General features: G+C 42.9%; 1 protein-coding gene across 3 annotated transcripts in view; it reads left to right on the top strand.

The window, feature by feature from the left end:
• Positions 1 to 10,489, top strand: part of HNRNPH1 (heterogeneous nuclear ribonucleoprotein H1) — a 47,184-nt gene extending 36,695 nt beyond the window's left edge. For 2 of the 3 annotated variants that reach the window (XM_073573724.1, XM_073573726.1), the window contains exons 10-12: positions 4,788 to 4,871; positions 5,127 to 5,225; positions 10,012 to 10,489. In XM_073573724.1, coding sequence (XP_073429825.1) covers positions 4,788 to 4,871; positions 5,127 to 5,225; positions 10,012 to 10,130 — 302 coding nt within the window. In that variant the 3' untranslated portion in view covers positions 10,131 to 10,489. The remainder of the gene's footprint in view (positions 1 to 4,787; positions 4,872 to 5,126; positions 5,226 to 10,011) is intronic. The other variant, XM_073573725.1, reaches the window with a different exon arrangement.
• Positions 10,490 to 16,415: the final 5,926 nt, after the last annotated feature.

Below are 16,415 nucleotides of genomic sequence, written 5' to 3'. Positions count from 1 at the left end.
GCTCCCGTCCTGCACTGGCTCCAGATTGCAGGGAGCAATCTCCCCTCGGTCCTGTCTTCACCAGAGAGGGGAGGGGTGCCTGCCCTGCACAGGATCAGATTCCTGGGCCCCGAACTGGAGAAAGTGAAAGTACTACTGCTCATCTGTCACAGGAAGGTAATTAATGCTAATATTGTAGGTGATTATGTGCTCTCTGTAAAAGGAAGATCTTAAAAAGACTCTCAAAAGACGCTTCATGTTTCTTAAAAAGGATGCCTGCACACGTCAGAGTGAACTATTTTGCCATCAATGTTCGATATGTTTGTGACAACAAAGAAATTGTTACCAAGACACTGGCAGTAAAAGATACTAAAGTTCATCACAGCAACCAGTTTCTCCAGACCTTAGTGGAATAAGTTCTGCAAGATTACGAACTCAAAAAAGAACAGGATCTTGCTATTGTAACGGACAATGCTTCAAACATAAGTACAATTAAACTGATGAATGAGAATAATGAACAGCTGCTAGAAAATAATGTAGGATTCAGTATGTTTGAGATGGAAGGCCACAGTGCTGTTCATGTAACTGAGGAACAAAGATATTACAACAGAAGTACTGCAAAATTCTACTGTAGAAATAGATCTTGTTGAAGCTGCGTCAAAACACTTTCATATTCATCACATTCACTGTGTCATGCACACGCTGCAGCTGGATATAAGAGTCTGCAAGAGGGATATGCTGGAAATCTGATTTGGAAAAGTGAGGAAATTGGTTATTGCCGCCAGAACCCCTGAAATTGATTCCATCTTGGAGACGTGCTGGGAAAGGGGCAATTGTCAATCAAGCCACTCGGTGGGGCAGCACTTATTCAATGATTGAGCGATTGCTTGAACTAAAACAGTTTCTTATAGATATGGCGAACCCTCAGGTAACCCTAAATGAAGGTCAATGGACACAGGTGGCTGAATTGAAGGAATTGCTTAATCGCCCATTTACTGTGACTAAAAAATTACAAGCAGAGGATTTAACTCCTGGCATTTTCATAAGGGAGTGGAAGAACTTGCTATTTTGCCTGTCGCAAAGAGGAGGTTTAATCGCAGATGGCATTTCTGCTTCAATGAAACGGAGAGAGACACAGCTATTGGAAAATAAAATTTTTCTGGCAGCTGTTTATGTGGACCCAAGTCATCGTATACTGCTTGATGATCAACCGCTTACTAAAGGAAAAGAAGCTCTGACTGAGGTAGCAGTTAGAATGAGTGGCCTAACAGGAGGACTGCTAGGCGCAAGAGGACTTGGGTCCTGACAGTGCTACTGCTGCCATAGCTTCATCATCAGATGAGGAGTTTGACTTTGACAAGTATTTGGATGACATGGAGCAGGCAAAGGGTTGCCGCAAGGAAAAAGATTTCACTCCATCTCCTATAGCAAGCAGATTGACCATATTTCCGCAAAATTCTTCACTTGCTCTCAAAGAAATAGAAAAATTCAATCGTTCATCAAAACTGTGCATGAGGCAATTCCTTTATACCCAGAGCCTGGCGCTGCCCGGTCATAGTAACTAACTGTGGTTAGTTATAGCAAATTATAATTATCCTCCATCCCATAGTCCTGTGATCATACATATTCTCCATCCCATATGCCCATATACCCATCATACATATTCTCCATCCCATAGTCCCATGCCCATATACCCATCACACATCCTTCATCTCAGTCCCATGCTCATATACCCATCATACATATCCTCCATCCCATAGTCCCGTGCCCATATACCCATCATACATATCCACGATCCCATAGTCCCGTGCCTATATAACCATCATACATATTCTCCATCCCATATGCCCATATACCCATCATACATATTCTCCATCCCATAGTCCCATGCCCATATACCCATCACACATCCTTCATCTCAGTCCCGTGCCCATATACCCATCATACATATCCTCCATCCCATAGTCCCGTGCCCATATACCCATCATACATATCCGCCATCCCATAGTCCAGTGCCCATATACCCATCACACATCCTCCATCCCATAGTCAACCATTATGACATCATAATGAGCGGTGGGGCTTGCAATCTGTGATGACATCAGCGTCGCAATGGCAACCATTGACGTGAGGGGCGGGGCTTGATACGCACACAGCTTCCCCATTATGCAAATAGGGGCATTATGACATCCATCACACATCCTCCATCCCATAGTCAACCATTATGACATCATAATGAGCGGTGGGGCTTGCAATCTGTGATGACATCAGCGTCGCAATGGCAACCATTGACATGAGGGGCGGGGCTTGATACGCACACAGCTTCCCCATTATGCAAATAGGGGCATTATGACATCCATCACACATCCTCCATCCCATAGTCAACCATTATGACATCATAATGAGCGGTGGGGCTTGCAATCTGTGATGACATCAGCGTCGCAATGGCAACCATTGACATGAGGGGCGGGGCTTGATACGCACACAGCTTCCCCATTATGCAAATAGGGGCATTATGACATAATGAGGGGCGGGGCTTGACACGCACACACTTTTTCCCCAGTATGTAGATAGGGGCAAAATTGTTTGGTAAATTGGAACGCGCGGGGTTAAAATTTTACATCACCACATAGCTTAGGACACTCTCGGGGTCCAGACGTGACTGTGCCAAATTTTGTGGCTGTAGCTGTGACGGTGCGGATGCCTGTCCCGGACACACACACTTTGAGCTTTATATATTAGATTTTTACGCACAATATATACATAGTGTGTGTATGTATGTGTGTGTATATGTATATGTGTGTGTATATGTAATCGATATTACATATTTACAACTTATTAGTTTTTTGTGTTCTAAAGTTGTATTCCAATAAATATAGATTGTTCTATCTAAATATCTTGATTATTGTATCATAAAAATGATTAAATGTCTGTCTGATATTCACATACTACAATAAAACTTTCGCTTAAAATTAAGCGATACATGTGGGAGTTGGAGTCGTGGAGTTGGTGTCGGTGTAAGGGAAATTGAGGAGTTGGAGTCGCAGGTTTGGCTTACCAACTACACAGCCCTGTTTAACATGGACGTGCAGGAAGCACGTTGCTTCCTGCTCCTGTCGCTGCCAGTGTCACATGACAGGTGGGTCTCCGATGGGTTGGCATGACAACTCGGGGTCAGGACAAGACCCCTGTGGTTGTCATTGCTGCATCGCTATGAGCACCACCTAGTGGTCGGCGCTCATAGCAAGTGAGCATTTCTGATACATAGAGCAGGGCTGCAGCCCTTCTCTATGTATCAGAGGTGATCACACAGCTGCAGCTTCAAGTCTCCCATGGAGACTATTGAAGCAAGTAAAAAAAAAAAAAAAAATACAAAAGTTCAAATCACCCCCTTTTTGCCCCATACAAAACAATAAAAAACAAATATACACATTTGGCATCTGTGTTCAGAATCGCCCGATCTATCAATATATAAAAAGAACTAATCGAATCAGTAAACCGCGTAGCAAGAATAAAATCGAAGCACCAGAAATACTTTTTTTTTTTTTTTTTTTTTTTGGTAGCTGCAGCAACGGCCGATCAAGATTTGTATCTGCACCAAAATAATAATGAAAACATCAGATATGCATGCAAAAAAGTAAGCCCTCGCCCAGCTCCAGATGTCAAAAATGGAAACTCTACAGGTCTTGGAAAATAGCAACTTTCCTTTTTTTTTTTTTTTTTTTTTTTATTTTTTTTTTTTTACAAACTTTGGAATTGACCTGGAGAATCATAATGACAGGACAGTTTTAGCATTTAGTGAACCTAACAAAAAAAGTGTGAGATTGCTTTTTTTTTTTTTTTTCTAAGCAATTTCACCGCTCTTGGAATTTTTTTCCCCCATTTTCTGTTACACGACATGGTAAAACTAATGGTGGTGTTCAAAAATACAACTCGTTCCGCAGAAAACAAGCCCTCATGGCCTTTTTGACCATAAAATAAAGTTATGACTCTGGGAAGAAGGGGAGCAAAAAATGAAAATGCAAACCAAAAATACCCTTGGTCATTAAGGAGGTTAATCCTGCTTTCCTTGTTTGCTCCAGAAGTTCTGAGATCAATGTAAGCTTTCCTTCTGTTTTTTTTATATTCCCTTATCTGTAGAGGAGGAGCTTCACTACTTATCCTGAACTTAAACTGCAGCACAGATTCATCTCCGCTAAAAGTCTAGACCTTAGATCAGGAATAGGACAGACATTTATAGAACATTTCCATAACTTTCCCAAATTCTTATGAAAAAATTATTCCCTACAAATTGCATTGATCAGTAGATCAATGCAATTTGTTGGGAATATTTTTTTCAGTAGTACAGTACAGTAGTTCAGTGGGTACAATAGTACCCAATCTATTAAATATTTTAGGAGTCGGTCCATTTTATTCCAACTCCACCAGAATGGACTCTGACTCCACAGCTCTGATAAGTGCAGAAATGAAGAAATTTTGCAGCGTCAAAAACTCAAAAAAAGCTCATCCATTGTAGGAATGTAGTATTACTAACACCACATGATGGCCGAACAGCTGCCATTTCACCCCGCTTGGAAATTGATTCCCATTTTCCGTACATAGTATGGTAAAGTGAATGGTGTCATTCAAGTCATCCCACAAAAAGAAACAAGCCCTCGTATGGCTTTGTGGACTTAAAAATAGTCACGGATTTTGAAAGGGGGAGAAAATACAATAATGAATGCAAAAATGAAAATATCTGGGTCTTTAGGGTTAAATGTTAATATAAATTTTGAAAGACTTATTTATTTTTTCTTTTTAATCTGCAGAACACAGATATGTGGAGCTGTTTCTTAATTCAACAGCTGGTGGATCTAGCAGTGCATACGGTAGCCAGTTGATGGGAGGACTTGGTACGTGTTAAGTTATTTTTCTGTGCTTTAAATTTTACGTTAACTTTTGAAACTGTTGATGCAAACTACTACATAAATATCACTAGGCTTTTGGTTTTAAGATTGAAGTTCCTTGATTACTGCAAAACTTTTGCTGTATGTCTACTGTATACTTCCTTAAAGCTATTGAATTTCTATAAATCTTCTTGTGCCATTGAACTTGTAAATTTTTTTTGCTTAAGTTTGTTAAAAATTACCTGTTTTAATAATTTGCAGCAGCAGGCGCACAAACAAATTATGGCAGTCCTGGATCACAGGCCATGAGTGGCAGTTATGGCGCAGGATATGGAAGTCAAGCCAGCTTAAGTGGTTATGGTAAGCTGCTTGTTACAGTGCTGTGATGCATGTATTTTTTTTAGTGCAAGCTTTGCTCTTGAAAACTTGTTTTCCCACACATCTGATATGCACACAAACACATACAGCTAATTAAGACTTTCTACATAATAAAATAAAAATGTTTCAAAATTATTCTGATGTAGACATATGTTAAAAGGTATCAACATTTTTTTGTCCTATGACTATGGGGTATAAAGTGATTTCAGTTGACACAGAATGATCAAACAAAGTATAGGTGCTTCATCACGGAGCCAATCATTGAATATACACCTTCCCAATTGCTTGTTTTCCCTATGTCCTTTTCTGGCTCTATAAAGCCAGAGCTGTCACTCAATTAAGGGTTGTGGTGGAAATGGAGGGAAAGCAAGCAGGTGGGAAGGTGTGTTTAAATGATTGGCTTCGCCATGAAACACCAAGCAGCGGGACTTAGTTCAGTCATGTGCAGTCTGTTTAAAGGGAATCTATCAGGTTTTTGCTTTGTAAGCTGAAACAGTTCAGGTATTTCACTTGTAAACCACAGCATGCAGTTTAACGAGCTGTGAAGGCTTTATCACTAAGGCCTGTTTCACACTTCCGTTTTTTCAAATCCGTCAAAATCCGTTGGTTTCCGTAAAAAAACGGATCCGCCATTTTTTTTCAGGATCCGTTTTTTTTGTCCCATAGACTTCCATTAGCGGTTACCGCGGATCCGTCAAAAAACGGATCCGTTTTTTAAAAAACGGATCCGTTTGCATCAGTTTCCGTCAAAAAAACGGAAACGGATCCGTTTGGCGGACACAAAAACGGAAGTGTGAAACAGGCCTAAGATTACCATTGCTGACTTGTTGCTGTAAGCTCCGATCCTAGGCTGGTGCCTAGCAACACTGACTTCATCAGGGCCACCTCTGATTGGTGGGATCGATGTGATCGTCGATCCCACCAATGACAGGTCACAGCAGCGGTATGACTTCTCTGACCTGTGTGAGACTCCTCTGCAGGTCCTCACACTAGCTGAGGATTCCTGCAGAGCGATCACACTGCCAGATCTCCTGTGCTGGGCCTTGTGGTGCTACAGGAGCCTGTAACACCACAATCCCTGCTGAAGACAGAGAGAGATTACAACCATAAGTGTTGATCCCTGCCTGATCTCTCTTCTCCCCTCCCATCCTTTTTATAACCCCCTTCACCCCCCCCCCCCCTTTGCACCGCCTCTGTGCACACATTTAGCAGCCTCCGATCATTGATTGGTGATGCAGTTCACCTATCAACACTCGTGCTTGCTTTTCTTTTTCACACCCCTCCATGCGAACATCCAGCAGCCGCCGAACTTTGCTAAGTGACACAGTTCACTTATCAGAGCATGTGCCTGCTGTTTTCCTTTTTCTTTTCAGTCATTTTCTTCCTATTTGCTTTTTTTTTTTTCTGCTTTTTCTTTTCAGACAAGTTTGCACCAATCACTATCCCCCCCCCCCCCCCCCCCCCCCCAGATTGTATTAACCTCATGGACCAAACTAATTTATATGCTTGTCACTTTTTGGCGCACAACCCTGGTTCATCATTTTTTAACTGGTCTCCTGTAGGCGCAGATGAAATTATGCAGTTTTGGGCCTGGTCCTTCACATGGGGATCCTGAAGAAGCCAGAACTTTGGCAATATTGGAAAATGTATAAAATATCAACACTCCAGTGTTCCGAATGGTCATGGCCCGGACGCGTTTGAAGGCCATCCACAAATTCCTGTATTATACCGATAATGCATAATGTCCTGCACGAGATGACCCCAACTTTGACCGTCTGTTCAAAGTTCGACCGGTCATCAAACACTTCAACAAAAGTTTGCTGAAGTGTGTGTGCCCCAAAGGGACATCTGTGTGGATGAGTCCTTAGTTCATTTTAATAGAAGGCTCAGATTCTTTCAGTACCTGCCCAGCAAGAGGGCCAGGTATGGAATCAAAATCTATAAGCTGTGTGAGAGTACCTCAGGGTACACCCACAGCTTCAGTTTACGAAGGAAAGGACACCCTGAATGTCCCCCTGTCCTGGGAGTGAGTGGGAAACTTGTGTGGGATTTGGTGCAACCCACTTCTGGATAAAGGTTATCAATTCTACACTGTTAACTTTTATACCAGCATCCCACTTTTCAAACCCCTCTCTGCGTGAGATACCGCAGGCTGCGGTATTACCTGCAAAAATCAGAGAGGCCTCCTAAAAACGCTACTTGGGCAGATGCTCAGAAAGGGTGACAGCAGAGCCTAATGTAGAGACCACCTGGTGGACAAGAGGGATGTCATTCTCTTGACCACCATACACGGTGATGGCAGCGCCCTCAGCACTCTACGAGATACATCTACTTGAGTGGGAAAAAAGGGGAATCCAGATCAAGGAATAAAATCAATTTCTTTTATTCCAAAGATAAAGTATGACAAAATCATACATCACGCAGATACCGGGTATACCAGTGAGAAAGTGCCTGGAGGTGGATTCCCCTTTTTTCCTCAAGTACATTTCCTGGTGTCTGGCGGAGACATGAATCCCTGCTCGGGGTCCATGGAATCAAAGGCTTTTTCTGTGGAAGGGGTGAGCTGAAACACTTTTGTCTACGAGATACATCTACAGAGGTCAACAAAAACATGGGGGGGGGGGGGGGGGCGTGTTGATCTCTGATCAACTCCTCCAACTGTAAGGCCAAGGTGTGGTACAAAAAGCTGGCCTTGCACATAGTACAAATGGCAATGCTCAATGCTTTCCTGCTGTCACGATGTGTGCACCACACCAATACATCGTACCTTCTGTTCCAGGAGGTAGTGGTTAAGACCCTGATATTTGGCACTCAGGAAGGAGTGTGCTCCAGTACTTCCGGAACTGAAGGTGCTCATCGTACCATATCGGCATTTCCCGTGGGTGATCCCGCCAACTGAAAGAAAAGGTGAGGCTGGTTTCACATTAGCGCTTTTTAAGCGCACGCACGGCCGGGGGTAGCGCTGCCCCCGAGCCGGCTCTCTGCCCGACGTGCCCGCCCCTTGCTTGTAGCGCCGCCTGCGATCGGCGCACCCTATCTTTAGCATAGGGTGCGCAGGCCGTGCGCTAGTAGCGCTTTGACCTGCGCTGCGCACTTTTGACGGTGCGCCGTGCGCGCCAAAATCCGAAAAGTTTGATTTTGGCGCGCACGGCGCACCGTCAAAAGTGCGCAGCGCAGGTCAAAGCGCTACTAGCGCACGGCCTGCGCACGATCTGCGCACCCTATGCTAAAGATAGGGTGCGCCGATCGCAGGCGCCGCTGTGCGCTAGGAGGCGGCGCTACAAGCAAGGGGCGGGCACGCCGGGCAGAGAGCCGGCTCGGGGGCGGAGCTACCCCCGGCCGTGCGTGCGCTTAAAAAGCGCTAATGTGAAACCAACATAAGCCGCCAAAAAGGTGCCAAGTGTTACAAAAGGGGAATACACTAGGACACCTGCCCTGACAAACCCGGCCTGTGTATGAAAGTTTGCTTCAAATTGTAACACACCTCTATGCACTACTAATTTAGGTTTACAGGAAACAGTGGATTAGTTCCAAAAAGGGGGGCACGTCTAGTTTCCAAAATGGGGTCACTTGGGGGGTTTCCACCATTTAGACACATCAGGGGCTGGCCAAACACGACATGGTGTCCGATCTCAATTCCAGACCATTTTGGTTTGAAAAAGTCAAACGGCGCTCCTTCCCTTCCAAGCCCTGCCTGTGGTTTTCCACCACATGTTGGTATACTTAGGAGAAATAGCACAGCAAATTTATCTGTTCATTTTATCCTTTTTATCTTTGTGAAAATAAAAAAATTGTTGCTAAAAGATCATTTGTGACGAAAAAGTTAAATGCTCATTTTTTCCTTCCACGTTGCTTATGCTCTTGTGAAACACCTGAAGGGTAAATAAACTTCTTGAATGTGGTTTTGATCAGCTTGAGGGGTGTAGTTTTTAAATGGTGTAACTTTTGGGTGTGTTATGCCATATAGACCCCCTCAAAGTGACTTCAAATGTGATGTGGTCGCTAAAAAAATGGTTTTGTACATTTTGTTGTAAAAATCAGAAATCGCTGGTCAACTTTTAACCCTTATGACTTCCTAACGAAAAAAAAATTAATTTCAAAATTGTGTTGATGTAAAATAGACATGTGGGAAATGTTATTAACTATTTTGTGTGCCATATCGCTGTGATTTAAGGGCATAAAAATTCAAAGCTTGAAAATCGCAAAATTTTCCAAATTTTCACCAAATTTCCGTTTTTACGCAATTTATATCGAATAAATTTACCACTAACATGAAGTACAATATGTAACGAGAAAACATTGTCAGAATCTCCAAGATACGTTTATGCGTTCCAGAGTTATTGCCTCATAAAGGGACAATGGTCAGAATTGTAAAAATTTGCCTGTCATTAACGTGCAAACCACCCTCGGGGGGGGATGAAGGGGGCCCCATGCGTGGCTGTTGCAGGCAGGTGGCCGAATAAAGCAAAGAATTCAAAGCCTATGCACTTTTGTACAAAGAAAAAGCAGTTACTGTCTGACCAGACTGCCCACCGGACAGAAAACCTCACCAAAAGAGGTTTGAACATTTAAGACACAGGTTATATTGAATTTACTTGCACCCCCTGCTCTGACGTAGTGCCAGCAGATGTGACAGGTTCCCTTTTTAACAGTAGGTGATTTGCTTTCTTTTTAAGGAGTTTAAGATTGTATTGAGAAATCTCGTGAATAATTCTCATCCCTTTCCTTAAGTAATTGAATAAATTTTCTTTTTCTTTTTTTTATAAAGGAAGTCAAAGTGGCTTAAGCAACAGTTACTACAGCAGTGGAACACGAGGCTCACTAGGAGTGAACGGAATTGCTGGAATGTCGAGCAGCATGAACATGAGTGCTGCATGGGGAATTTGAAATTGTTTTTTTTGTTTTTTTTATTTTGTACGCTGCTTACTGTGAGACTATTTTAATTACATTTTTTTTTAGTTTTCAGTTTGTCAAGATGCTAATAAATATTGTAACTAAAACATGCAGCTTTTCTGTAGGAATTTCAGTAGCTGTGTTTTTATATTGTTTGCTTTAACAGTCAAATTGTGCCTGCCATATTCTTTTAATGCATAATGATTTTTTTCCTCCCATATAAATCTGAGGGGTGTGGTTTGTTTTTTTTTTTCTCCTCCCTCTGATCTTGTGTTTTGGTTTTTTTTTTCCCCCAGCTTTGGAATCTGTATAGCTGTTTCTCAAACTCTTGGCCAATAAATTCTAAAACAATATTTTGGATGTTGTGTGTGAGGTTTTCTTCTTCCTAATCACCATTTCATTGCATTTCTTTTTCACCATGCCTCCCTGACTAATTTTTTTCAGTGCACTATATGAAACGTACAATACAGTCTAGTTGGTAATCGTTGAGTATCAGCAACTCCTATACAGTAAGAACACCACTTCATGCATTATATAATGCATATAGTTTACTTCACATACAATATAATAAAATGTTCATTGTCATATACCCGCTTCTAGCACGTGACTTGGGGTTGTGCCTGCAAGGGCTAATATATCTCAGTCCAGTATTCAAACTCTGTCCAGTGCTGCAATGGGAGCATAACTCACCCCAACAAAGACCACACACCCCGTTTCATACACGCTGCCACCACTCAAGGAATACACAGGCGATGAGTCCTGGAAATATTACTACTGTCTGCCAATCGCCAAGATCACACACTTTAAGGATATGGATTCTTTAGAGCATACAAGGTTCAAACTTATTAAAGTTTTAAGCTTTAATAGAAAATGTACAGTGCTTACAATAAAAGGATATAAAAATATGGAAATAAAAAGTGACATACAAATATGCAAAAACAGTGATAAAATAAAAGGGAGAAAACTGCAGAAATATTGAACTTTGCATTCTGGTATTCTGTCCCTGAGGGAGGGAGAAATATGAAATGGAACACATCCGCCTAGCTGCCCCTTAGCTGTAAACAGGTTTCTATGTGTAAAGGCCTAATTAATAGATTTACTCTGGAGATCAGATTTCTAGACGAGCCTCTCATGTTAATATTCTAATTCTTGGTTTGTGACTGGATCATGGCTTTTTACCCATGAACACATTATTTTCCTCTGAACAGCATTTGTGATCTTTCTCAGATAGTGTCAGGCTATAATTAGCACCTCTCTTCAAAAAAAGTCAGAAGGGGTGAAATGTTTCTGCTTTGTGTGTTCTCAGCAAGGCCCCCTGGAAAGACCTGGAGACAGGAGACTGCCTTTCTCAGGATAACATATGTTGAGAACTTTGAAGAGCTGCAGTTTAAGGACAGATGTTAATTACTGCTGGTCATCCATCCATATATACATATTTCACTGCATTCATCCACTGACATGGAAAGGTTACCACCACATGTGATGTATCAGTTAAAAGGTCAAATAATTCAGGAACCCATATTAAATATAAACTGTAGACTCTGCTCCAGCAGCTACCCTGTTCCTGTGATGTTGCATCTTCCTGCCAGGGACGTGACATTGTATCGTGCTTGATGGAGGTCCGCTCATCCACTGCAATGTTTATTTAGTCAGTGGAGGTCTGTCTTGATGGAGTATTGATGAGCTGCAGCCAAATGGTGGCCTCTCATTGCCTGCAGCTGTCACTTAACAATGTCATGTGGCTGCAGGTGTTAATACACTTTTTTTTATGAATTTCATTTAACTGGCATTGACCAGTAGTGGACATTCATTTTAACGTCAAAGTAAAGGTATACAGTGTCCTGTCCAGGGTTTTCAGTTACATGGGAAAGTTTTATTCTGCCATCCCTATACAGCTCTGGCAAAAATTTAAGAAACCACTGCACAGTTTTATAAAAATCTGCTTCTCTACATGTCTGAGAGCCATTCCGTTCCAGTGTCTGTTGAATTCCAACCAGAGTACACCTCATTCTACTAAAGGTACTGTCACACTTAGCGATGTACCAGCGATATGACGCGGTCAGGATCACTGGTACATCGCTAAGTGGTCGCTAGTGAGCTGCCACACAGGCAGATCTCACCAGTGACATCGCTGGGGACGGGGGTTGCTACTTACCTGTCACACCAGGCGATCCTGCGTCCTCCCGCCTGGCTCCACACGTCGCTTGTCGTCACAGCAGGAAGCTGACGACGAGAAACGGTCCAGGATGTTCTCGCGCGATCAGCGGGGGAGCGGGTTGTAGGTAATTATCCGACACAGCGATATCGCTATAACATCACAAGTTATAGCGATATTGCTAGTGATATCGCTTAGTGTGACTACCTTTAATGTGCTTCTGATTAGGTGATCACCTGAACAAAATCTCATTTAAGGAAGGAAAGTATAAAAAACTGCTGTGTTCACAATCCTTGCAATAGGACAAGCTGGATGGCAAAACAAGTGCTAGTAATATTCCAAAAGTAATTGGCATGGTTGTTTTTTCATTCCCAAGGAGTTGAAAAGCCTTGAGTGAGGAAAAGAAGGGCTCAATTCTGGCTTTACTAGCAAAGGGATACACTAAGCGTCATGTCTCCATCCTTAAAATTTCTAAGATTGTTGTCCATTACAACAAAGTCAAGCAGCAGACATTGAGGACAATAAAGCTACACACCGGCAGAGGGTGAAAACAACTACACTGATCGGGATTAAAGTCCTCTTATTCGCATGTCACTCAGGAACTGTAGGATGCCATCCAGTGACCTACAAAAGAAATGGCAGCAGGGGTGAAGTGCACGGCAAGAACAGTTCGTAACAGGCTCCTAGAGGAAGGGCTCAAGTCACATAAAGGTAGGCAAGAGCATTTCATCAATGAGAAGCAAAGGAGAGCCAGGCTGAAGTTTACCAAAGACTATAAGAATTGGACTTTAGAGGACTGGAGTAAGGTAATCTCTGATGAGTCTAATTTTGAGCTTTGCCCAACACCTGGTCGTCTAATGGTTAGACTGAGACCTGGAGAGGCATACAAGCCACAGTGTCTTGCACCCACTGTGAAATTTGGTGGAGGATCAATGATGATCTGGGGATGCTTCAGCAAGGCTGGAATTGGGCAGGATAATCTTTGTAAAGGATGTATGAATCAAGCCGCATACAAGGTTATTTTAGAAAAATAGTTGATTCCTTCTGCTCAGGCAATGTTCCCCCAACTCTGAGGACTGTTTTTTTTCCAGCAGGACAATGTGCCATGCCACACAGCTAGGTCAATGTGTGGATGAAGGACCACCGCAAGCTCATGAGAACATAATTTTACCTCTATATAAGTCTCTAGTGCGACCTCACTTAGAATACTGTGTACAGGTCTGGTCTCCGGTGTTTAAGAAAGACATAGCTGAACTAGAGCGGATGCAGAGAAGAGCGACCAAGGTTATTAAAGCCCTGGGGGGGGGGGGGGGGGGGTCTACAATACCAAGACAGGTTATTACACTTGGGGTTATTTAGTTTGGAAAAAACGAAGGCTTAGGGGTGATCTTATTGCAATGTATAAATATGAGGGGACAGTACGAAGACCTTTCTAATGATCTTTTTACTCTTAGACCTGTGATGTGGACAAAGGGGCATCCTCTACATCTGGAGGAAAGGTTTAATCATAATCACAGATGCAGATTCTTTACTATAAGAGCAGTGAGACTATGGAACTCTCTGCCATATGATGTTGTAATGAGTGATTCCCTACTAAAATTTAAGAGGGGACTGGATGCCTTTCTTTAAAATTACAGGGTATATACACTAGATTCCTTGATGGGTTGTTGATCCAGGGAACTAGTCTGATTGCCGTATGTGGAGTCTAGAAGGAAATTTTTTTTCCCCCAATGTGGAGCTTAGTGTTTGCCGCACGGGGATTTTTTGCCTTCCTATGAATCAACATGTTAGGCTATGGGTTGAACTAGATGGCCATAAATTCTCCCTTCAACCTTAAATACTATGTTACTATGTTAAATCCCTGTCATATGGGCAGCCCAATCTCCAGACCTGAACCCCATTGAAAACCTCTGGAATGTAATCAAGAGGAAGATGGATAGTCACAAGCCATCAAACAAACAAAAACTGCTTAAATTTTTGTACCAGGAGTGGCATAAGAGGTATGTATATACAGCTCTGGCAAAAATTAAGAGACCACTGCAAAATTTTCAGTTTGATTTTTCTCTTTATAGGTATATTTTGAGTAAAATGTAAATTGCTCTTTTATTCTATAAACTACTGACACCATGTCTTCGAATTTCCAAGAAGCATTTCTTCTTGTGGAGAATGACATGCTAAGCATGTACAAGGCTCGTTAAAGGGTCGACATTGACTTTTAGGATTGCTACTTCCAATAGGTGGCACTAGAGTTCTAGTCCTCTTCCTCTCTGAAGAGACAATTTGCATAATTCGAATTTCCAAGCACAAAATTTTGTATTTATTTTCAGAAAATTAAAAATGGTCAAAATAAGGCCGGGATCACACATACATGAAACTCTGACGAGTCTCGCATCTTAATATCCGGCACTGCCGCCGGCACTCAGGAACGGCACATGCAGCTGCATGTCTTTCTATGCAGCCGCACGCTACGCTCCCGAGTGCTGGGTATTCAGATGTGAGACTCGTCCAAGTTTCTCGCATGTGTGATTCCGGCCTAACAAAAAAATGCAGTGTTTGCACTGCACACCTCAAATAATGCTAAGAAAACAAGTTCATAATCATTTAGAAACAACAATACTAATGTTTTAACTCAGGAAGAGTTCAGAAATCAATATTTTGTGGAATAACCATGATTTTTAATCACAGCTTTCATGCGTCTTGGCATGCTTTCTACCAGTCTTTCACACTGCTTTTGGGTGACCTTATGCCACTCCTGGTACAAAAATGTAAGCAGTTCTTTGATGGCTTTTTAAGAAATTCTAGATAGGCTATTCAAGATGCCGACAATTCCACGCTTCCTCTTATGTACCTGAGGAAGTGGACAGGACGTCCACAAAACGCGTAGTTTTAGGCCATGTGCACACATTGCGGATTCTGCTGCAGATCCGCAGCAGATTTCGCTGCATTGTACAGTACCATGGTATTCAATGGAAATTAAAAAACGCAGTGCACAAGCTGCAGATTTTTTCGTGCGGATTTGCTGCGGTTTCAAATCCGCATCATGTCAATTCTTTGTGTGGAATCCGCAGCGGTTTTACACCTCCATTGTCCAGGTGTCAAACCGCAGGGGAAAACCGCAGGTCTTTTGACCTGCGGATTTTTCCAAATCCGCAGCACCTTCCACTACGTGTGCACATGGCCTTATAGCCCTGAATAAAGTATGCAACCCTTCTGAACGCGGAATTGTCGGCATCTTGAATATCCTATCCAGAATTTCTTGAAGATCCTTCGTGGGTCCGGTGCTATCTGCAGCTCTCCTATCATGCTTACTATATGTGTTGTGCATACTCACAACATGTAAAGGTGAGAATTTTACCTTACAGTAAACTAACCCTGTTAATTTGGTAACTGCGCTATTGCGCCTCTCTCTTTACCGTTTCTTGTTTGATGGCTTGTGACTGGCCATCTTCCTCTTCATTACATTCCTGAGGTTTTCAATGGGGTTCAGGTCTGGAGATTGGGCTGGCCATGACAGAGATTTGATGTGGAGGTCCTTCATCCACACATTGACCTAGCTGCGTGGCGCATTGTCCTGCTGGAAAAACCAGTCCTCAGAGTTGGTGAACATTGCCTGAGCAGAAGGAATAAACTGTTTTTCCAGGATAACTGTCACGGAAAAACTGCAGCCGCAGACGCGGCCCAGCCCAGAAACGCCCCCAAGCCGGCCAACCACGACGGTGTGGGGCACAATGTCCCCCGGGGGCGAAATATGGACCCTCTATACCACAGAGGTGAGGACCCAGGCCTACCCGAACTAGGGAAGGGCAGCGAACGGGGTTCTGTGGCAGCTGAGCAGGTGGACAAAGGCAATGTAGGAGTTGATTACACCGTGCAACTTCAGGTATAAAGAACATAAAGTTTACTAAAGTAAAGTCACACAGTACAAAAACCAAACATGACTGCCAGGCTCCCGATTCCACACCTCCCAGAAGGGTGCCACCCAGTGGACCCCAAGTCACCAAAGGATCGCCGAGGCAGACATAGGCAGGACATCAGGACACAGGCAGGACATCAGGATCAGGACCTTAGATTCACCGGCAGACATCAGACAGGAGTCGTTTGGTTCCGGACATCCAACACGACCT

The sequence above is a fragment of the Dendrobates tinctorius genome, unplaced genomic scaffold, assembly GCF_039654945.1.
Source record: "Dendrobates tinctorius isolate UK_male_01 unplaced genomic scaffold, ASM3965494v1 ptg000036l, whole genome shotgun sequence".
In the NCBI taxonomy this organism is placed as follows: Eukaryota; Metazoa; Chordata; class Amphibia; order Anura; family Dendrobatidae; genus Dendrobates; species Dendrobates tinctorius.
The sequence above is the reverse complement of the archived record's forward strand: the minus strand, read 5'-3'. Positions and strand labels throughout refer to the sequence as shown.